This window comes from Paramisgurnus dabryanus, chromosome 10, assembly GCF_030506205.2.
Source record: "Paramisgurnus dabryanus chromosome 10, PD_genome_1.1, whole genome shotgun sequence".
Lineage (NCBI taxonomy): Eukaryota > Metazoa > Chordata > Actinopteri > Cypriniformes > Cobitidae > Paramisgurnus > Paramisgurnus dabryanus.
In genome coordinates this window covers 27,910,212-27,934,797 of record NC_133346.1, presented here as the reverse complement: position 1 = coordinate 27,934,797, position 24,586 = coordinate 27,910,212, and the positions used below count along the sequence as shown (strand labels likewise).

Here is a 24,586-nt window from a genome sequence, read left to right as displayed (position 1 = left end):
ATTTCGTTTGATGTCTGTGTATGCACAAATTTCTGTGAGCTGTTGACACTGTGCCCCCTTAAAAAAAATTGGTGCATGACGCCCCTGATGCCCACATGTACATCTCAGTAGCCATTAAAACTTTTAACGTATATAAAGAATAAACGTGTGATATAAATGCTATAAAAACACACTAACGGGAAACATAGGGGGAACAGACTTCCACAAAACACCGGCCGCTTAACTGTTTAGTCCATGCCAATTTTTTTATTCGTCAACCCTTAAACCTTTTGACATTTTGCCTGACGTGGCTAAATAAAACGGAATATGTATATGACTCATTAATAAGTTTTATAGTGATTTTTATCTTTTAATAGCACTGTATTTAATGTATTAGCATGCATTAAGCTATATTTTTTTAATTCTGCGCAGTAATTAATAAAACTAGGCTATAGTATGACTCATTAATAAGGTATAGCGTATATAGTAAACTTGATCTTTAAATAGCACTTTATTAATGCGTTAAGCGTCACGTTAATGTCCCGGTTATTAGGTAGCCTACTGGGCACGAATTAATAAAACTGTATGAATTTGATTTACAACAAATATTAACGATTTTTATTAGAAATAATCTGTTGGTTAAATACTTATTTTATTTGATGTATACACCTAAATAATATTTACACAATAATTTGTCTAACTAAAAAAATCACCCAAGTGACATAAAGAGATTTTATTAAGTTATTTTATTTTAGTGATATTTAAGCCACTGAATTATTTAGTTTAATTTATTACTGCGTCACGTTAATGTCCCAATATGTTTTTTAATTCTGTGCAGGAATATGTGACTTATTAATAAAGTGATTTTGATCTTAAAAGCACTGTATTTAATGCATTAGCATGCATTAAGCGTCATGTTAATGTCCTAAAGGTTGTGTTAAGGTTTTTTTTATTCTGCACAGGAATTAATAAAACTGTATATGAAGTATGGCTCATTAATAAGGTATATAGATTAATCTTGATCTTTAAATAGCACTGTATTTATGCGTTAAGGGTCATGTTAATTTCCCGATTATTGTTTTTTTATTATTCCAGGCAGGAATGGATATAACGGTTTAAGACCCAAGATGTATGAATTTGATCCTTATATAGCACTGTATCAATGCGTTAGCTCACGTTATGTCCCAATATATTTTATGAAATTCTGTGAAGGAGTTAATAAACTGTATATATACAGAAGCCATAAGGTGTATGAATCTTATACTTAATAACAATGTATTAATGCATTGAGCTGCAATAAGCGTCACTATTCCGATGATTTTAATGAAATTCTTGGCAGGAATTTATAAAACTGCATTAAGTATGCGTCATTAATAATGGCTAGAGTGAATTTGATCTTGTTAGCGTTGTGTTAATGTCCAGATGGTTTAAATGAAATTCTGGGCACTAATTCATAAAACGTGGCCACGATTTAACTTAATCGAGGGAATGAGTTAATAAAACGTGGGCACGATTTAGCTTAAACGAGGGAACGAATTACTAAAACGTGCGCACGATTTAGCTTAAACGAGGGAACGAATTACTAAAACGTGCGCACGATTTAATAATTCGTGGGAACGAATTGCTAATTCGTGACCACGATTTAAAAAAAAAGTTTTACCATGTCATCAGAAGGGCTCCGTATTAAGGACCTACATTGTTAGAAAAAAGAAAAGAAGAAGAAAAAAATGTACCCTTGCTGTCAGCGGGGCAGCACCCTTTAAAAAGGTAATTGTATGGACCATTAGGTACAGATATGTAAACATTTAGTATGAATATGTACCTTTGCGATACTATTATGTATTTTTGAGGTACTAATAAGCTCTCTTTGGTCCCAGTATGTACCTATGAGGTACTAAAATGAAATCCTTAGGTGCTAAGCTGTACTTTTTGAAAGGGTACAGCCCCAGTGACAGAAAAGGTACAGTTTTGTACCTTTATTTCTGAGAGTGTACATAACTGTGTTACGCTTACATTACAAAAGTGAAAATGACATGGTTGTCAAGTATGGTAGCCCATACTAGAAATGTAACCTCTGCAATTAACCCATCCCAGTGAGTAGTGAACAAACATACTGCAAGTCGTAAACACACACACACACACCTGGAGCAGTGGGCAGCTATCATTGCAGTGCTCGGGGAGGAATTGGGGGAAATGTGCTTTGCTCAAGGGGACTACAGTCGCAAGATGCCGACCATGAGACTCAAACCAGCGACCTCTGGGTTACAGGCCTGACTCTTTAACTGTTAGGATGTAACTGCCTTTAGTGAAGTACAATGTTCCCTTATTACACTTCAGCGGTAAAGTAATATAATATAACAGGCAGCAGTAAAATATTATCACCCTGAGCAATTCTGGTGATGTAGTACACTCAGTTCTCTATTTGGTGGAAGCCGGTACTTAGGTCTGGCCGAGCGTTCACTCCAGCTTCAGTGCCGACAAGGAGCCAGCCCCAATGGAAAAGGGGTCTTTGAGAGTAACAGGCATTGCCATTATCCCATTTTTGTAAATAACTTAGGCAAGAATGTTAAATGTGGAATATTGTGAAGTCTTCGTCCCGAGAAGAAAATACTACCAAGGAGGTGTTCAGTGTAGTTCTGGAAAAGTGTTTTCTGTTAGAGGGAATATATTCCTTTGAAGTGGACTTTGTGCTTGTAACTTTGAAGACATCTTTCATGCACAAACAGCAAGAATGCACACTAAAGAAAGTTAGAATAATATTATGCTCTTTAAAGTCTCTCATGCTCATTAAATAAGGAAGTAAAATTCAATGTTGAAAATGGTGTTTCACAATGATGCTTACAAATGAGAAATCCAGACAAAGACCAAAATATTCAACAAAGTTCACCACAGGGTGGCAACCGGGTATTTGACATGTTTCAAATAAATGTAAACAACTGGTTATAGTGGAAAGGATTTCCATTCTGTGGTAAAGCCTCAAGTACCACATTACCACATGTGAACCTCAGACATTTAAACAGTAAAATCTTGCATTTAAAAAATAAGGTCTTTTTAGTAATTCGTTTTTGATATTTACATATTTTAATGACATTTCAATTGAATTGAATTGCTCAAGTGCTAATATTAGCCAGTTTATTCATCCATAAACTGTTTCTTTGCTCCTCAGATGGTTTATTCATGTAAATTGTCCTGGTCAGCCATCATAACAAGCTGACAAGTGCAAACCCAGAAAACCAGACCATTCAAAACCTGTAAACCAGATTAAGCTGGTTTAGCTGTTTCTTTCTTTTTAAAAGATTGGTCCGTCTTAGGGCTAACTTCAAAAAGTACCGGTTCAAATAAAGTCTTTCTGTGATGGAGAGTAATAAACATTAAAGGCAGAGACAGAAAGCACTTTATTCGAAATGGTGAACTTGTAGGTACAAAGTGGGATTGTTTCATTCCTGGGTGTTTGCTTACTGGACAGGAAGTGCATGTTAGGGTCACATGGGAATGATCCCATGTGAATGCTACAGGCCTGCCCACATCTGTTAAAATAAGAAAGACCTTTGAATTTAAAAGGAAACTGAAAAAAGTGCCCTGTTCACAGAGTGAGCTTTGTGAACGCCTGTCTGATCAAACCATTCCAAGTTAAACGCAATTGGGCGGTTTCCCCGGACACGGCTTATCCTAGTCCCAGACTAAAATGCATGTTTGAGCTGCCTTTATTTAAAAACAACTGGCACTGACACATCTTAAGATATATCATTATCATTGTTTTGTCTCAAGATGAACACCAGTAATGTTTTTTGTAAAGTTTGTTTGTAAAAACTACTTAAATGTCCTAATATAACCAAGGCCTATGTGTACTAATAAAGGGCTAATGGACAATTAAATTGAATTAAACAGTGTCCGTTTCTTTGGAAACATCATAAAAAATCTGATATTTGCAAGATGTTACAAGTAAATGAGGGTTTCTGCAGGTTTCACCAAGTCAAATGTAAGACTTTTTAAGACCTTTTTAAGACCATAAAAATTAAGACCTATAACACGACAATAAAATCCAATTTTATAGTCCAATGTACATGGGTCCATGTGTTTTTTAAAACCTTTTATCTTTCATGACAAAAAACGAGACGAGACACCCCGGAAGACGAGACATGAGAATCCACCAGCGAAATCAGCGCCTATGGTACAGTATGGTAAAATCATGGTAACTTTTGGTAAGTGCTCATTTATAAATTATGCTCATTTACAAATCTGAAGAAATGTTAGCGCATCTTGTGGTCAAGTGCACGTTATGAAAGGAGCCTGGGAGACGGTATAATTCAATATCTCAACTTTTCACATCCACCCGACCAGTTTACCTTAGTAGTCAGATGTCTTGACTCTCCACTTAAAAAAAAATAACCAGAAAGTGCGAATGGAAGGAGATCACACTGGATTTAGTGGTTCCGTCGATTGCAGACTCTTGATTTTTATATAGGCCATACAGTTTGTCAATCATCCCTGCTTTCTATTTGGTGATATATATTTAATATTTTAATTTTTATTCTTGAATTAGGAAAGCAATGTCAATTTAGATTATTATTAGCATCTTCATCGCAAAATCACACATTATTACACACATTGGGGTGGGGCAATTTGGCATTCCCAATTTACCTAACCTGCATGTTTTAGGCAGTGGGAGGAAACCAGAGAACCCAGAGTAATGCTGACACAGGGAGAATATGCAGACTCCACACAGAAAGGCCACATAACTGGCTAACCAGGTCTCGAACCGGGGACCTTCTTGCTGTGAGGCAACAGTGTTACCCACTGAGCCACACTGCCACCCCAGATTTCAAGTTTACTTTACAGCATGTAAAATGTGCAGTGATCCCAAGCAGAATGAATCATACTTTGAATGAATGTCTCAAGCTTAACCTATAAATTCAATGTAACTTGCCACAGACTGAGATGCTCAATGAGTTGACAAGGTTTCATTAGACACAGTCTCCAACTGTGTTTCTTCTCTTCTGTGTTTCTTTCAAACATATGCCAACATTTTGGTTCAGCTGTTTTATGGTGGCAAACTGTTTTCCCATGAAGCTCCCGGTTGCATGTGTGAAAATAATGGACAGTTAAAAGTCCTTACCTCACACACTATATCACAAATAACAGAGGTCTGGGCTGCTGGCACAAAGCATGAATCCTGCTGAGAAATGACTTAAGAACATGGAAAATCAAGCATCATGGCCCTGCTCCATTGTCCCATACGGAAATCTGATATATGGCAATATATGTAAAACACATATACAGTATATATGTCTATGTATGGACTTTACAGATATACAAAATATATGCCAGATACTTGTACATATATGCAACATATATTTCAAAATATTACAAAAATGGCCGGTTTCATATATGTAACAAATATGTCTCCAAATACACTTATATATGACACATCTATGGATGTAGAATACATGTCCATATATGGACAAAATATATATTGCATTGTATGTATTATGCTTTTATATAATTGTATGACATTTTAATATTTGATCATATATGTTCATTACAACTTCATATATAAAAAATATATGTAATCAGGAGGAATTAAGGAAAGCAAGCACAAAGGGAAAACACTTAAAATTTTATTACATATTAAGTGAACATTTACAACACATTACAAACATAAATTACAGTAAAATTACACATGTGTCATTTTTAACAGTAAACGTTTTCTGTAACTGTATTGTATAATGTAAATATTTTGTAATAATGTAATTAATCAAATTAACATTTGGTTTTAGCTGCTGCCACCCTGAGCTCTGCCATTTTGCAGTTTAGAGCAGTTCCAATCTGTCCTGTTGTTGTCCTTGGGTGTTTCATAATGACAGCGTCTGAAAACATACAGAGATAGAAGTTCAATGCACAATCTGTAGTTTAAGGCTTGAATACAAAGTTTAGTTTTTTAGTATAACAGCATCATATAAAAATAGTAAAAACTTTTATGGTGTTCAGTGTCTTTTATCAAATTTGCCATATATGGACAAGACAGACTCTTATTTAAATTGAAAGATAAGAACTTTGTAAAATAAACCTGACTCACCAATAATTGCCTTAACCTTGACCTCATCAAGAGCTCGACGCCTTTCCCCTTTAACAATTTTTGATTCTCCACCTGAGATGTTTGCAAATAAGAGACAAATTTGTTAATAAAAATCAAACAAGTAGCCAAAAGTAAGTCATGGTTTACAGTCATTTTCTCATAGCTAAGGACTGTTGCTTAGCATGACTGCGCACTGTAAATGTTATTTTATACTACTATAATATAAAAACAACTATATTATGTTTGTTTTATAAAATGGTTATATACACAACAAAGAATAATATGGTTACATAGTTTTACTACGGTTTAAACTACAGTTTTACTAAAAATACCATGGCACAGATAATGTGGCAAGACCAAAGTTATACAGCAATACTATGTTATAGACCCCTTAATCACCCACGTCACTGTGACGTCACCGCTCTAGCTAGAGGCAAAAAATAAGTAGCAACTCATGGCCGACGCGCTAAAAATGTGAGTTTTTGACTTTAAAATGTCACCTTGTTGTGTTTTTGGCTGCCTGATTAGAAGGAACAGCACTTTTGGTTCAAAAATAAAGTTTTACCGGATCCCGGCAGACATTTCTTCACAGAAATCAAGAAGACAATTGTGTTTTTTTAGAATATGTTTGTGTCCTCAGGTGTATGTTGTATATGTGAGTGGTCACGAGGGCACTAAAGTATTTAAAGCAACACTATGTAGTTTCCTTGTAAAAATGACTTACAGCTCCCCCATGTGGTTGAAAAGCGCAACAGTGCCTGGTATTAGACACTTTTCTGCAGGCAGGGGGAGGGGCCGGGCTGTGTGCTCTACCCTCCACCGCCACTTTCAGAGTGTGCTTGTAGCAGCTAGGAGGCTGCTCAGGTTGCAGCAACAGTACAATTTGTCCAGTTAAAAGTTGTTCTATCACTGAAATAATTTTAGAGACATTATTTAAAGGTAAAAAAACTACATAGTGTTGCTTTAATATGTAAAACGCGTTTGCGTTAATGATTATGTTTGTCCTCTGTAAGCCACTGTAGTTCTTCTTAGTGTTCATCAGTGTGTGTGAGAGCTGCTTTGACTGTGAGAATGATGCGTCAACAGCAAGTTAATAAACATACTAAAAGATTAATCTCCATCCTCTTCCTTTACCTCCGAATGCATTGCTAGCTGCAAACAGTAGTGTAGCACAACTCAACATGGTTGAATGCAATACGGCGTACACAGCAAAATCACTGGTGTTAAAATAACACCCAGGGTGTCAAATTTAACACTTGAAAAGTGTGTATATGTGTCCACACTACACTGTGTTAATTTAGTCAAAAGTGTAGTGTTAATTTAACAACACTCATTATATGTTAATTTAACACTCAATATTGTTAAATTTTACACTTTGTTCAACACTATTCATTGTTGTTTCCACACTACACTGGTGTTGGCACAGAAATACAGTGTTAAAAATTAACACTCCTAATTTAAGGTCAACACCAGTGTAATGTGAATTCAACAATGTTAAGTGTTAAAATACTGATTAATAGCCACTTTTGTTGCTAATGGGTTGTTTCTATAGAAGACAAATGGCAAGAAATATTGCAAAACCTCTTTTTATTAAAGTACATCACATTTAATATTTACATTGATACACACAACACTTTGCATTTAACAATGCTTATTTAAATACCTCAGCTACAATTAGAATACAGAATACAGTATGGAATAATGAAAGTTATCTTATACCACAGCGCAGTGACATGAAAACCACTTATTATAAGGTCTTTAATATATCAAATGAGAGTTTAAAAAAAATTAGCCACCCTACTCAAAACTTGAACATTAAAATACACTGCAATTACCTTACTGGCAGGCAGAAATGCTTATCCTTCACAATACTAAAGATTTTTCCATAACAAAACAGACATTTCAATTCAAAAGACGTTTCATTTTTCTTAAATACGTTCCAACCTGGTATTTAGTTCTGTAGTTGTTTTACTCATGATGTAGTGGAAGGCTGCATCAGTGGTCTTCATCATGGAGGGAATGGCTTTTTGGTCCAGAATGATGCAAAAATTCTGGATGCAACTTCTGTTCCCAACGCAGTGCAGGCAGGGCTGTGCCGATTCATCCCCCTCAAAGCATGGATTGATGCTCATCACCTAAGTGTTTTAAAAGAGTGTATTTGATGTGTATTTATGAACTTGTATGCATTTACATGGGGTGAACAATGCAAGCAAACTAACTGCTGAATAAATAACTAGAACAAAATACTAAAAAAACGTACATAGCACAATCAGTAGCTTCAGTTGCACATTGACCCTCTCCAGTCTTTCTTCCTTTCACAAATGAAGGCAAGAGGTGAATGAGCCAGGGAAGAGCTGCCACATCACTGTCCCGTCCTAGCAAAACAGAATTTAAACACCATGAGTATACAGTTAAACTTTAAAACCGTAAAAGTAGCAAACCCATGTACACTTACCATATTTAAACTCCTGTTGACCAGACAGAGGGTCATCCATATTGTTGTATGTTGGCTATTTTGCAATACATCACCTCAGCATATTTCTGCAGATTTTCAAAGACAAAAAGAGTCAAGAAAATACCAAAAAGGGTGCATTTTTAACCGTTATTTGAATCAAAATCATCTCAGTATAATAAATCATGTTAGAGACAGTGTACAGTACTAATGTACTGTGTGTACTCACATAACTAGTTGGTAAGCTCTTATCCTCCGAACTGGGTTAAGGAATAACAGTTCCAGAATTCATGAGTATGCCGTATTCAAATATAGTCTGGTAGGGTCCTATCACAAAAATGACAATAAAGACTCTGAAAACTCAACATTCTTTTTATATTAAAAACAGCACTCAAGACAATATGAATCTTCATTTATACATTTTCAAAATAGTAATCAATTTGATTGCTATTTAATATGACATCAATAGCAAAACGATGTATGAGAAGATAATATATTTTTATTAAAGTTGGCAGCAGGTCATGTGAGTTTCTTTCCAGATTAATAATAATAATAATAATAATAATATGTACAAAACTACATATAAAAAGATTGGTTAACTGTTCAGTTATGTCAAATAAAATGATTTATATGTATAAATATATAAACTTACCTTCTGTAATGAATTTATATAAGTATTAGCAGTCGTTTCTCATTGGAAGTCATCCATGTCAAGTCTTCTTTAATAAACTGCCCTAAAAACAGCATCTCTTCTGAATGATTTGAAGCACTCAGTGTGAACTTTCACCAAACTAGCATCTATAATGACAGAAAAAAAACAAACGTTCACGTTAGCCTTACACGTTTTACACTTTTGTATGTATTTGCCATTTGCATCTGTCTGACATCTAGTGCCACGAAAAGCTTACAACACACAATGCATCCAATCCAGCAATCTGTGCATACAAATGATGATATATTGTGAGGTTTTGGTAAAATTAATTGTTGGTTTGGCGATATTTCCCCTGTTTGCATACATCTTAGAAAAACATATGACAATGCGGTTGCTGTTTTCTCCGTGTTTTTCAGTAATTTGAATAATTAACCGATATCCGTGCACTCACGTGCATGTAAACGACCTCGTTAACTCACGGTATCTAGCCTATATGATTACCTCATAACGAGCATCATATGGTGAATAAACGAGCTTTCATTTAACTTAATTTCATACCTTCAATTTGTAGTGCATGTCGCGTTTTATCATGGTTCAATTCTTTCGTTCATATCTCCTGTTAATATTATCCTTCTTGGTTTTAAACTTTTAGCTAGCAGTTTAACTTTATACTAAACTAACAAGGGAACAACGTTACACAAGGTAGCTCTGATTAAACTGAACCAAATAACGAACAAAGGGGAAATAAAATGGGAAAAATATCTTATTTAGGTTTTTTGGCATATGGCTGCGTAGAGTCAGACAGAGAAATAACAGTTTAATTTAGCCAAACCATGTGAATATTATGAGACTGATTTACCTGATCTCTTCAGTCCTCCGGTGAAAGAAAATGGCGGTAAAATCCCTGACAGGAAATGTTTAGTGGAGGCGTGGCTTGATTTACACCGCTCAGAGTGAAATCTGATAACACCCTTGTTTTACACTGACACTGTCGTGAATATAACACTGGCCTAGCAATGGCAGTGTTATTTTATTACCAGATAGTGTTAAAACAGCATCAACACTGTGTATTTAACACCATCCCTGAAAATTTAACACTGGTGATTTTGCTGTGTACAGACTAGACGGAGATGATAGGTTACATAAGAAAGTAAGCCTAGACAAAATTACCCAAACCACCTGAAAGTAATTCATATGTTGTCTAGGAAATATCTAAAACCTGGTTAAAATTGCAAGAGTTAATTTACAAAAATACCTGTCACGGTCCCGCAGAATCAGTGACTGTACATATTCGGACACTTCCAAAACTGCTTCTGCATCCATTTTTAATAAATCCCTCCTAAAACGTGCTATCTTAAGGTTGTCAACATTGCCTCTGCGGCTCTTTTTGCCTCCAGCTAAGCCCCGCCCACACAAATACGTCACAATGTTTACTAGTGCTGTGTTCAAAATATCGATACGACGATACATCGTCATGGACGACTGACGATGCGCGCATCGATACAGCATCTTCCGTATCGATTCGGATGCACTTTTTAAAGTAACGTGACCAATCGCTGCTGATGCGTAATCCATATGGAAAGGACGCATGTGTCCCGCGGAGTACGTAGAGTTAAAGGTAGCGGGGTACCTTTCACTTTACGTGTCTGTCTCGCTGGCGCACGTGCCTGCGAGGCGCGTTCTCTCTCTCCCTCTCTCTCTCTCGCGCGCGCGTATTTAAAATCAATGAGTTCAGTATGAAAGCGCAGATATCTTAGCCTATACTTATTAGTCGCTCTCTTATAAAACAGTACTAACGCATTAGAGAAGAAACACGACAAAGATTTGCATGTGAAAAGTGTACATCTAGAGAAGAGATACAGAGCTATTTCAAACTATAGCTGTCACAGTAATAATCTGATTTCTATTAAATAAAATTAAGTCTGACTGCATGTTTACACATATATTCATAGATATAGAATAATGAAATGAGAGACAAATATAATGCCTAGAGTAAGACAGTTTTTCTTTGTAAAACTGTTTTAAAAATGAACTCTGAGATTTTAAGAGTTTCTATGAGTTACCCCAAAAGCTAATAAATGAATGGCAAAAAGACAAGACTGCTTATTCAATGTACATTAAACAATAATAGTAATAATGTTACTTAATTCTGAACAAAAATGTAATTCAAAATAGTCTTGTATCGTGATGCGCATCGTATCGGGGCCCTTGTATCGGGATACGTATCGTATCGGGAAATTGTTGGCGATACACAGCCCTAATGTTTACCAACTGTAAAAGGGTCTATAAAAACATTTGTGAACCTATGTATATGGCATCTATATTAAACCTGACACATACTGTAACACAAGCCTTCTTCCTTTATTCTAATGCACTTACAACAACAACTTGATAAAAAAAAGATGACAGCTTCCTCTATGTTTAGTTTCTTGTTTAGTTGAGTTACATGCTTGTTGTATAACTAACAAAGTTGGCTAGCATACCTGATGCGTTCAAAAGTTACCGCTACGTGAAAAATAACTCAGACCAGTGGTTCTCAACGTTATTCCTGGAGGCCCACTGCTCTGCACATTTTGTATGTCTCCCTTATTTAACACACTTGATTCAAATCATGAGCTTATTAGCAGAGATCTCCATGAACTGAACTGATTGTGTCAGATGAGAGAGATATACAAAATGTGCAGAGCAGTGGGCCTGTAACGTTGAGAACCACTGTTTCAGACAAACAACCAAATCATAATTCACATTAACAACTTTAAAAACACTAAAACACCAAGATTCCACAGAATATTATGAAACAACAAAACATTATTTTTTGAATATAATATATTTAATATCTATACCATTGCCAGAGCAAGACCGTGTTAAAGTTTGAAATCCAACTTTGATGCTTGTTATCTCAGAATTAAATTTTCCTTTTATACAGACAGGGCCACATTTATATTCTAAAGCACACTGTGCTTACCTCTCAAATTGCTTTCCATTAGTGTATCGATGTCAAAAACTCCCATTAGTAAAATCCGTGCCATGGCAGTTCCAGTGTTGGCTTGGTTTGCTGCTCTCCACACATTTCTTGGGACCTTCACACCTGTCTCAGGATGAATTTCCTCCTATTAAAAATGGTATTAGAAACAAGAAAAAATACTCTTACATCTTTCTAATGATGTATAGGTTTTTAGTATAAAAATACAAAATTAGTATTATAACTATATACTATTTAAAATAAAAACAAATGGGCCATGTGTGACATTAATGCATTAAAATGAACGATTCCCGGTTCCAACACCGGTTCCATATAATAAAAAAATAATGCACAATACTTTAACAATTCCATTTGTGTTTATTAATCACGTCAAAACATTTTAAAAGTAAAGTGAATTAATATTTTTCAGTTCCATTTATTCCTGTTGAAGTAGTCCTCAGAAGATCCTATCTGGTGAAGTGGACATGTTAGGAGTAGTTCACAAACATATGATTTGAGATTTATATATGCTGAAGCAAGTGTTTTGTAATATATCCTGCAAAGGCTGCTGTACAAGTAATAATTTTTGTTAGGGATGGGGCCAATCCGATCCAGTATCGGGACCAATATCTGCGTAATTCACGTATCGGATTTTCCGATCCAACATGCTTAGATATCCAAGCTGTCTGCGCTTTAACGTTGTCTGCTGAAATGACTATGAAAGTGATTCCCGCCGGCAGGCTGCAAACTGGAATGGATTTCCTGAACGGAGGCGCAGCTCAACGAGACACAGTTATGAGACACGCCCTCACGCAGGAAATCCATTCCGCAGTTTGTAGACAGCTGGATAGCGCTGACTGAAGCTAGACAACATGTCCGCTGTGTGGAAATTCTTTACCTTGGAAACACCGCAAAGCAAGACGGCAAAATGCAATGTTTGCAAAGCCGTTATTCAGGAAGCGGAAGCTCCCTCGCGTCGTACAACACAACAAACGCAATCAAACATTTAAAAAAAACACCATGTTAAAGAGCATGAGGATTTTTTAGCCAGTGAGCAGAAAGACAACGGGATTGTGTACTTGATTTTTACTGTTCAGATGCACATCGTTTTATTGAAAGTGTAAAATGTTTACACTTGCACTTTTCATTCCTAAATGTTCAAGACGAAAGTATTTGTAATTTATGAAATGTAATAAATATTGACAATCAATTTGAAACCCTTACAGTTGCATATTTGTTTTCAGAATGGGATTCCCTGTTTTTCCGACTTCCTTTTCTGACCTTAAATTTACCTCAAGTTGCCTTTTGGGACATACATGCAATGCATGCATACATACACATACATATCATACTTGCCTGTTGAGAGGACTTTATTTCAGTATCATATAAAATCAACAATAATGATAATATTAAATGCAGCAAATACAGCGCTGATATCGGAATAGTATCGGTATCGGACGATATCCAAATTCAGGTATCAGGATCGGATCGGAAGTGAAAAAATGTGGATCGGTGCATCCCTGATTTTTGTATGTGCAATGTGCATTGATGCATATGTGACCAGTCACGAAAAGTAGGGACACAAGTCGGATCTGAGGCATTTTGAGTTATTTACAGATTCTGAAAGTGCAGCTTCTAAGCTTTCCAACGATGTGTAACACATGGAAATCTGAGATTTGAAGAAGATTTGGAGAAGTTGTGGCCATTTGAATGTAGGAACTCAGGAAAACTCAAAGCCGAGAAAACAGACTCTGAAAGTTACAATTTTCTCCTGCTGGGAGAGACAATAGGGCTCATTTACATCTCATTTAGCTAAGCCATACCCCCTGTAAAGCCGTTTTGAGATAAAGATGTTCTAGCATCATATTTTGTATTTTATGACTGAAGTACGGATGACAACATGCAAAAATAAACATGACTTTTTACCTTTGTGTTGATCACAAGTCGAATCCAATCTGTTTCAGATGTGTGAATCATCCAATAACCATGTTTGTTCTCAAATGCGTATAATTTGTGAAATATAGATATATAGTCTATTGTTTACATCAGATTTCGCATGAACGTCTTGTAATATTATATAATAATAATAATATAATAATCCGGTAAACACATGAACCCGCCTTTAAAGTTTGTATTTAAAAGTAGGAAGGTAGTAAAATAAATAATCCAAACAGCGCCGTCGAAAACGTGAGGTCCTTTAGGGATGTAATCTCCAACAGCCAATGACTTCATGAGAAATATTGATAGACAAAACATGTAGCCAATTAAATAACAAATTCAACGATCTCTGTGTGACTTTTTGTGTGTGTTTGACTTCATGCTGCGCTGCAAGAACTGACAGACAGATGACGTCAAAGAACCGCAAGCGCGAGTCGAAATTAAACTACTCTGTAAGATTTCTTGAAGAGCTCTCGCGGTACTTTAACGTCATTCGACTGCGGCGCCGCATAAAGTCGAGCAAGCCAGTGACGCACGCGGCTGACGTACGACGCGGCTGACTGTTATTTGTTGCGCCCCAGCTTTTTTTTTGTGTCCCCAAGCTTCGTTTACAGTCTGGGGCGACGCACGCTATAAGTTTGAAAAAAAAACTTAGCAAACATGTCTGAGGAACAGTTCGGCGTGTCAACTGCAGTCACGAGACTTCACGCAGTTCACAACAGAACCTGAAGAGAAGACAATGCTGAATAAAGTCGTAATTCAAAATGAATTTTCGATGCTTCAACACATTCTAACTGACCCACTGATGTCACATGGACTACTTTGATGATGTTTTTATTAACTTTCTGGACATGGAACGTACATAGATTTTCAATGGAGGGACAGAAAGCTCTCGGACTAAATCTAAAACATCTTAAACTGTGTTCTGAAGATGAACGGAGGTCTTCCGAGTTTAGAACGACATAAGGGTGAGTTATTAATGACATTATTTTCATTTTTGGGTGAACTATCCCTATTAAGTAGCCACACTGTTCCCTTTGGGGGCGGGGGCAAAAACAAAACAAACAAAAGCTGCTTTTGCAGTATGTAAATATACACAAGCAATGACGCCACCCGCTGCATGCTAGAATCTCCGGAAAAACAAGCCGTTTCAACCGCAAAATGTACGCTTTGAAAGGCACACAGTATAATTTTTTGGCCACTAGGGGGTGCTACACATGTATTTTTCACGTCTAGCGCCCCTAGACAACAAGCGCCGCAACGCTGTCGCAAAGGAAAAGAAGACAACTCTTTACGTTTTTGATTCAAGAAGTTACATGAAATATACAATCCCCTTCAGGAGAATGAACATTAACAAATAAAAGAAGATAGAAGTCAGAGAGAAAGAGAGAGAGAGAGAGAGAGAGAGAGAGAGAGAGGAAAAAATAAAACGCACAAAGTCCGCCTGTGCCTTCCTACCGAGCCCGTAAGGTGACATTGGACTAAAAATATCTAAAGTTTAGTTTGGCGTGCTCGCGTTAAAGTACTGCGTGCTTGCGTGAAACTATTTCAAACGCCAAAAGATCGCATAGCTCACTTTTACAAGCCAGTTGTAACGGTAGTCGCTTGGTTAAAGTTTATATAAAAAATATTGCCTTAAAGAAGAATCGAACCCGGGTCGCTGAGTTGTAGGTCCGTGACACTACCAGTCACTCTCTACACTCTCAACAGCAGCCTTCAGCAAAATTCACGTAAAAAAATTGTGTTCGGCGCCAGACAGGACTTATATATGCAAGCAATATAACATTACTTACTAGTCCAAAAGCATGATGGCCTAGTCAGCATCGGTCAGGAACCCCTTCTCCTCCTTTAGTTCACGCCAGCGAGCGAACGCTGGCCTAATATTGATGGGTTTCTTTTCTTAGCTGCTGCTTTGGCCATTACAAAAACATCAGGAAAATAAATAGTTTAGCTCTCACGTCCGAATTTCAGGAAGTGGAGGAAGTGACTTATGCCGTAAAGCTGATTTTTGTAGTTCTTTTTATGTGCTTGGGTTACTACCCAAAAACCCAACTTTAAAAATACGAGTAAAAGCGATACAGACCCCGTCAGGCTATGATAGACATGTCATTCAACCTATTTTAAGTCGATGTACCATCACAAAGGTCTTGAAAATATATCATGAAGGTTGAAAAACTACAAAGTGTCACTTTACATATACAAAAACTGCTATCTCAAACATGAAGAGTGTTCTTTGTGATCTCAACTAACAGATTCTGCAAAAAAATGAAAATCACAAATAAAAAAAACTTTTATTTTTTTTATTTTACTTTCTCTTTATCTCTAAAGTTGTGCTGCCGACTTGTGTCACTGCTTTCTGTGACGGGTCACATATAGGCTTATATTTAATGCATACATATATTTAATGCAATCAAACATGCGTGTTCATATGCGCAAATTCTTTTCCGTAGGTGGCTGCTCGTCACAAGTCAAGCAATGCTTAGGTTACTTAGCAACGACAGACGCTTTGGAGCATCCACACACTATAAAGAGGAGGAAAGCGGCGCGATCACATTTTCTGCATGGTTTTAGAAGCGAAATGTGAAGCAACTGAGCATAATGTGCTTGGCCATTTCGGTGGGTGCTCAAGCCCCAAACTTTTGGGGTTATAATAATGTCTGCACTTATGTAAGCAATAAGGTACGAGAGGCTGTGCTGTATCGTGAATAAGTAACGGCTGAAGGGCGTTGTTAGGCACGACGCGAAGCGGAGTGCCTGCAACCCCTTCAGCCGTTACTTATTCACGATACAGCACTTGCCTCGAGTACCTTATTGCTTTTATAAATCGGTTACTACACAATATTAAAGTAAAAAATAATATTAGTGCAACTTTCATGAAGTTAAATCAATAAAAGCATTCCTTCCGCTAGAAAAAATAGTCCCTGACTGCGAACAATAACATGAAAGCTCAAATAAAAACAACAAACTGTTCTCAAACTTTGTCTGATTATATGTTTATGTGTTGCTAAGGGTGTTGCTAAGGGCGCAGTGATATTAAATAGAACCGTTGGGTGAAGCGGTCATAGCAGTGTTTTATCGTGAATAAAGCACACCTATTGACCAATCAGAATCAAGGATTGGAACTAACCGTTTTATAATATATAATAATCACTGTTATATCAGTTTATAGCGCACTAACTCTTGAGCCTAATGGCCATTTGCATTCATGCGCACTTGAAGAGATCTTGCTTGGTGAGACTGTACTTTATATTTTTTATAGTTTGTGAAGTGCACGCCACCGCGGGTCGCACTGTATCGTCAACATCCCTAGAATCCACACATTTGACTTTTAACACTAAGTATGCAAAGCTTACCTCAGCAGCACGAGTGTTTTCTGTGTAAACAGTGGCTCAATGTAATTAATATTCATGAGGTAAGACATGGCTATTTAAAGTGACCGCTCCCAGCGCTTTGCCTGTGAATCGCATCGGAACCGCTTTTAGAACCGAAACATGTGGTTCCGGTTCCTTTTAAAAAACCAACCCTAGTGTAAATACAACTAAATTAATTTTCTACATAAATATGTCTACAATATAAAATCATAAAATCATCCTCCATAATGTAAAAGAAAATTCTGTGAAAATGTAACTCTTCAATCTTGACTAAGTAAGACTATGGAATGACATTCCGCACAATATTAAAAAGGAATTGCAAATTGTATTTGCAATTGCGTTTCCTACTTGTGGGTGTAAAAACTGTGACTTAATTCAACGCAAATGCAAACTGTTTGCATTTCCGTTTACGCGAACGAATATTTGCCTAATTTCAAATGTAAAATCAAAGTCCATTTGCAATTGAATTTCCTATGTCTTTCGAGTTATGACCCTGCCATATTTCAATCTCAATTGCAATTCATCATTTGCTATTTCACTTCCTCTAGCGTTGCATACTGATCTTGCCAAAACTCAAATGAAATCGCAATCCTCTTTGCATTTGCGTTTCCAATGCCTGTACTTAAACTTGTCAATCACAGTGTTGGGGGTGGGGTTATATTATAGGGCGTGTTTGGAAGTGACGTCACTCACAGTCGACCACGCTTCACTGCGCTTAAATTGCCACTAGGGGAGCACAAGAAAAGCTAAAATGATAACGCAGAAAAATTTTTATACATTAAATTATATATTACCTCAGTTATATTGCAGCAATTATTAACCAGATAAGCACTGTTTCAAAAGTGTGAGTTTTATGAATTAAATGAACGCATCTTCATTAATTGATTATTGACCTTCGATTGATTTTGTCAGTAATAATATGGCAGAATGTTTTGACAATATCTCATGTCAAACGCTATAAGTGTATTATTAGAAGTGTATCATAAGTGTATTATTTTAAACACTTGTGTTTTATTAGAAAATGTATTATTTTATAAATCAGTCAATGAAGTATGCTAAATGATATTTCGATCAGAAAAATAATATATGAACATTTAGCTGACTTATTGACTAAATGTATAAAATTAATGCAGTCTATTATGTATCAAAATATCATATAACCTAAATTTCTTCAAAAGGTTAACAAATATTTTGTAACCTTGGTATTTTTAGTAAAACAATATAAAAATGTTAATCTGTCCGACAAAACAAAGAGTGGTCGGTGGCTCAACGGAGTCAGCAACGAGTGACAGCGAGTCCGAAGACAAGCGGTCCCAAAGTTCCCCTTACGAAAATTAACCATGGTTTTATTGTGGTAAAAGTGTAGTAACCATGGTTTTTGGTGTATTGGTTACTATCAGCAAAACCATGGTTTAACTATGATTTTTGAAAACCATGGCTGTCAAAACCATGTTTTTTAAATGTAGTAAATGGTTAATTTTCGTAAGGGTCAGGTTCAGCATGAGATGTTTCTCTTCATTTATCGTCGTGGGGAAACAGTATAAAAGCTGCAAATGCGATCATTCTGGAGAGGGTGAGAGAAATGTATGTGGACTGATGCTCTAGAACCCTGAAGAAAGAATATTTATTGATGGAGAATGCAAGAAGCGGGTGTTTTTTGTTCTCAGTTAAAACGCATTAAGCCAGTCATCCCCGTCCTTCCATAACCAATCACTATTAAAATAAAATGTTATTAGCATGAATTAAAGTAATGTACCCACATTTACTTGATACGTCACTAGCTCATATCATATCTGATTAACACAGAATGTGCTCTTTTTTATTAAAATGCTTTAAAATGGCATCTTTCTTTACTAGCAAGTTAATGCAAGTTTATGCAAGTTAATAAACAGTGCTTAAGCTTATTTGATTAATTGCTGAAATATAACTGAGGTAATATATAATTTAATGTATAAAATATTTTCTGCGTTATCATTTTAGCTTTTCTTGTACTCCCCCTTGTGGCCGTTTAAGCGCAGTGAAGCGTGGTCGACTGGGAGTGACGTCGCTTCCAAACACGCCCTATAATATAACCCCACCCCCAACACTGTGATTGACAAGTTTAAGTACAAGCATTGGAAACGCAAATGCAAAGAGGATTGCGATTTCATTTGAGTTTTGGCAAGATCAGTACGCGACGCTAGAGGAAGTGAAATAGCAAATGATAAATTGCAATTGAGATTAAAATATGGCAGGGTCATAACTCGAAAGACATAGGAAATTCAATTGCAAATGAACTTTGATTTTACATTTGAAATTAGGCATATATTGTACGTTCCCGTAAACGGAAATGCAAACAGTTTGCATTTGCGTTTGAATTAAGTCACAGTTTTTACACCCACAAGTAGGAAACGCAATTGCAAATACAATTTGCAATTCCTTTTTAATATTGTCCAGAATATAATTGTCACGGTCCTGTCAGACATCTGTGCTAGATGTTGGTCTGAGTGCATCTGGCAGGACCGTGATAGTATTATGTTCTGTGTGGGGACATGTGGAATCACATTGTATGCGTGGTTTCCACATGTTCCCGGTGTCTTGTTGCTGTCATGATCTTGCCAGACCTTAGTATAGGTTCAGGTCTGTGTTAGAGAGCAAGATCATGGCAGCATTGTGTTTACTGGGAACACGTGTCACACATACATGATGTGAAACGCACGTGTTCCCACGTAAACACAATGCTGCCATGATCTTGCTCTCTAACACAGACCTGAACCTATACTAAGGTCTGGCAAGATCATGACAGCAACAAGACACCGGGAACATGTGGAAACCACGCATACAATGTGATTCCACACGTCCCCACACAGAACATAATACTATCACGGTCCTGCCAGATGCACTCAGACCAACATCTAGCACAGATGTCTGACAGGACCGTGACAATAATTCCATATAAGACCATGTCAAAGATTAAAATGATGAAAGTGAAACTAATGACTGAACTTAAAAATTACAATATATAATTATGTCAGATTGTTTAAGATGTAAAACAGGATTTTTGCAGCTTAAAATACATCTGTGTGTTGCAAGGTCAATCAGTCACAATTAAAATGCATACTGTACCAATGAGGAAGGGTTTGAGTCCACAGAGTTTGAGGGAAGTGAGTCCACAGAGCTCCTTCCTTGCTGTAAGGTGTGCAGGGTGTCTTTTATTTCCTGAAGCTGATGGTGTAGTTTAGGGATTTCTGAATATCCAGCACCATATCAAAAATGTGGAGCAGTAAATTGGGGGAAAAGAGAGGTAAGAGAAGAAAATGATTAATTCTATTCACAATTCTATTGCGACCCTAGCTGTAAAAAAAACTAAGCTAGTCTAAAAATCAAGAAAAATAAAACTTTGATTTTAATAATAAATTCCATGTAATCTTTGTAATCCCAATATAAATTATATCAAGGTGTACAATATGTTCTATATTACAATCTTACGTAGTTCACAAAAACAGAATTTGGCTGGGGTTACACTTTGAAGATAACACATCATAATGACTTAATTGCATCTAATTATAATTACAGAGGATCATACCAGTGAAGAGGTGTTTTTTAATTTCTTCAACTTCTTGCCGAAGAAGATGAATTTCATTAACCTCATCAGTATCTCCTTTTCCTTTCTCTTGGATAGCTGCCATAATTTTCTTTTCCTGGCTGTGCCTTGCTTCAGCTGTCTCCTAAAGATTATGAGCATAATAAACAGGAATAATTGACTCTAGGACATTGAATTATTTGTGATTTTTACAAAGTAGAATTTCCATATGTGCCATTTATAATACAGTATGTGGCACTGTCTGTGAAAACCAAGGTAAAGTCTTAAAATCTAATTCTTAGATTAGGAGCATTAAAGTTTGATTTCACCTCTTACTTGTTATTTTAATCTTTGTCATGGCCTTTATCAGCTAATAATAAAGATATCAGTGGTATATTTTTATAGAATATTATTTACATGGTATTGGGCAATTTTATGTAAGAAATAGTTTATGTTAAAAAATTAATTAGCTGAGTTTCCACAGGCAGGGTCACATATTAGAAATATAATTCAACATCAATAAGTCAAGCCTTGTTAACTCACCTTTCTACTAACTTTAGATGTGCTATTAAGAATCGGTGCTTTCACAAGCTCATTTCTCTCAGGAGAGTCGAACCAGAAACGTTTTGGCATTCTTTTTCTTTTGGGAGTAATAACTTCACCATCATCATCATCCTCGTCTGGTATACAGTGATTGAGGGTTGTTTCTCTCTCTAAAAATCACAATGAAATTATAAGTTACTGTTTTAAATTTAAAATGGTGCTGCTGAATGATATCCATTCTGCCATTAGACATGTTCAAAATAGCACCGAGGTCTGTACAGAATTAAACTAGTCATATGTCAGGGGTGTCAAACTCATTTTAGGCAGAGGGCCGGATGGTAAATAACACCACGATGTGAGGGCCGGATAATTTTTATAAGCCTTGGTGTACTGATAATTGTGTTAAAATTAACTAAACAAACTAATTAATTAGCAAGAAAACTAGAGAAAAACAGCTCTGGGAAAACTACATTTCATAATTCACACTCATACTTTACATAGTACTTTACACACAAATTTACATCTGTACAAAACCCACTGGCCTTATGAAAAGCCTTAATTTAATTTATTTTGCATTATACCTATAATGCCAAAATTGTTCATAAACTATTCACTTTTCTTTGTAATATATTTGTAATGAGTACAGTCATTTATAAAATAAAAGGGGGGTGGTACTGTTATTATGGTTTTAATAATATAAAGTATTATAAATATGATGTGTTATATTACTAGCATCAACTTAGACAAGTGATTATAATGGGAAATATAATAACAAGAATTAAATTGTAAAAATCTGTTTAATATTCAATATGATTTACCTGCTGGAGTGATGGAGCTTTGAATCCATGTTTGCAATGTTGAACTGCCTTGATAGCCTCCCTTTCCGTTCTTTTATTTTTATTTTGTGAAGGCATTGGTGCTTTTTGTATATTTTCGTCTACAAAGTGTGCCAACAGCACATTTAGTGTTTATATTAAGTTAGATCTGATCGGGAACATTAAATCGATTAGACAAGTATTAACGTTAATAATAATAATGGCTATTTTGTTGTTGTTTGGTTGCTAAGTTGTTAGCACTTTTAGAACACCGACAGCAAATCATTACCGAAAAAAAAATACATAAACAAACTTCCAAATGACTGATTCTGTGGTTTAACAACTGATAATAAATCTACCCGTTAATGCAACGAGTGAACACAGAAATGCTGCGGAGCGGGCGGGAAAACACGAAGTGGATTAACGGAATCAATGGATCTTTAGCGGAGCGGTAACAATAAAACGGCAGGATTTTTGGGCTCCGTGTATAGTTCATGTTCCGCGTTTTGCTGCTTTCCGCAAGTCTCTCATATCAAAAACGAACTAAACACTAGACATGGGTTTTTAAAATATGCATTTAATATTTAATAAAACTGTATAAATCATCATGTATGTTTGACACCCCTGGCATATGTATACCTTTAAAGTAAACAATTATCGTTACAATAAACAATATTGTGGTAATTTTTAAGCAGTACGTTACTTACCTGCAACCTTTTTAATAGTGGCCATGTAGACTGGGAAGCCACCTTGGGGTCGCTTTCCATTTCCCCATTCGACTGCAAATGTTTCGTCAGATTGAGTCTTACCGTCCAGATAGGAGTTTGCGTCAAAGTTTCGAATTTTTTTTGTTTCAACAATGCTGTACTTTCCAGCATCTTCTCCTCCACACCATTTCACCAAAGCAAACATGTTTTGTATATTGAAAAATACAATTACTCAAATATTAATACAGCGCAATAGTGAGGAGAACAGTATACCGGTACGTGTTGTTACACAGAATAGCAGCAGACTTGTTTGTCTGACCAATGAGAGCGCTGTTCAATGACCGCGCAACAAATTAAAACATAAAAGGGCGGGAGTTGCTATATGGTTACTATGGGTTTTCCATGACTAGAAAGATGCTGCAGTAGAATGTATCGAAAATATCTACAACAAAAACATGGACAAATACCATCACGAACTGAACGTCGTTGGAGAAGGTAAGTTCACTACATACTTCTTTTAAACGTATTTATCAAAAAATATGAATTAATGTGCTTGCACTAAATGTACAAATGCAACGTTGCTTAATTCTCTTGAGAAACATATGTGATTGTTTGGACATTTTAGCGGCTGCTTTCAAGATCTTTTACAATCTTAAATTATAAATTGTAACATATTTTTACATTAGTCTATTATGTGCAGTATTCATTGTGTGTTATTTTTTTACGTGAGCATTAATTAATTATAATGCCGGCTGGGGGCGCTCTGACAATGTTGTGTTCAGCGATAGGCCAGAGGTTTCATTAAGAAATACTTACCAGAACAGAGGTAGAAAAATTTTAAACAATTGCTTTTATATAAAAAAATATCTTTGCCGGCAAATGACTTAAATTATCCCTGTATAAGTTAAGATACAGAGATGGTTAGAAATAAGATTAAAATTTAAGTTAAATCTAAAAAAACTAGTAGTTGTAATTAGAACATTATATATAATTTAGCATTTTTTATTTTTTACTATTTTAATAATTCAGATTATGAACTTGGTCAGAATTAACTTACTTGTTAACCGAACTCTTTCTGTATTTTAAGAATTGTATTTCTAACATTCATTATATGTATGACTTCATACACATTTAAGTCTTTTTTTTTCGTTTTAGATCAAGGGTATGTCCAAGGGATTTATCTGTTACAAAGGTATGCTTTTGGACATGTTTGGAGAATATAAGCAATGTTTATATATAAGTGATATATAAATGTTTTTGGTAAACAAAAAAACTTTATTCAATTGAGGTCTTTGTTTGAATGTTATCGAGGTTTTACATAACATTCCCTGTCTTAGGCATGTGCAGATGTCTGTGATCAAGAGCTGCCTACCTTTCCTTTGTTTTCATCTGCAGCTGCCTCTTCATGTCATGCATCAGAAAAGGTTTGTGTGTGTGCATGTTTAGCTGTATATGTAGATTTCTGTCACAATGTGATAGTTTTTTAATTGTTAAATTAATTATTTTCTAGTCTTTCGGTTTTGCCCATG

The 24,586-nt window shown here is 35.9% G+C and overlaps 1 protein-coding gene and 1 long non-coding RNA gene across 2 annotated transcripts; both read right to left on the bottom strand.

The window, feature by feature from the left end:
- Nucleotides 1-5,563: 5,563 nt before the first annotated feature.
- LOC135718493 (uncharacterized) lies at nt 5,564-21,801 on the bottom strand. Its single transcript, XM_065240753.2, has 6 exons — nt 21,536-21,801; nt 20,996-21,137; nt 20,536-20,657; nt 12,125-12,269; nt 6,056-6,127; nt 5,564-5,846 (listed from the first exon to the last, which is right to left on the bottom strand). Exons 1-6 carry the CDS (start codon nt 21,623-21,625, stop codon nt 5,740-5,742), a joined length of 678 nt encoding a protein of 225 aa, XP_065096825.1. The 5' UTR covers nt 21,626-21,801; the 3' UTR covers nt 5,564-5,739.
- Nucleotides 7,626-10,275, bottom strand: LOC135718492 (uncharacterized). The gene is made up of 5 exons (XR_010520850.2): nt 9,160-10,275; nt 8,737-8,834; nt 8,511-8,596; nt 8,316-8,430; nt 7,626-8,190 (listed from the first exon to the last, which is right to left on the bottom strand). It is a non-coding gene; the product is annotated as an uncharacterized lncRNA (long non-coding RNA).
- Nucleotides 21,802-24,586: the final 2,785 nt, after the last annotated feature.

Bases quoted from the DNA above. Each gene is read 5' to 3' on its own strand.
- LOC135718493 (XM_065240753.2), bottom strand. From the start codon at position 21,625: ATGCCAAAACGTTTCTGGTTCGACTCTCCTGAGAGAAATGAGCTTGTG. The intron at 12,270-20,535 runs GTACAGTATGCA...CATTTTTAATAG, and splicing joins ACTCAAACCCTTCCTCATTG to GAGGAAATTCATCCTGAGAC. The intron at 6,128-12,124 runs GTAAGCACAGTG...CAAACATCTCAG, and splicing joins AATGGAAAGCAATTTGAGAG to GTGGAGAATCAAAAATTGTT.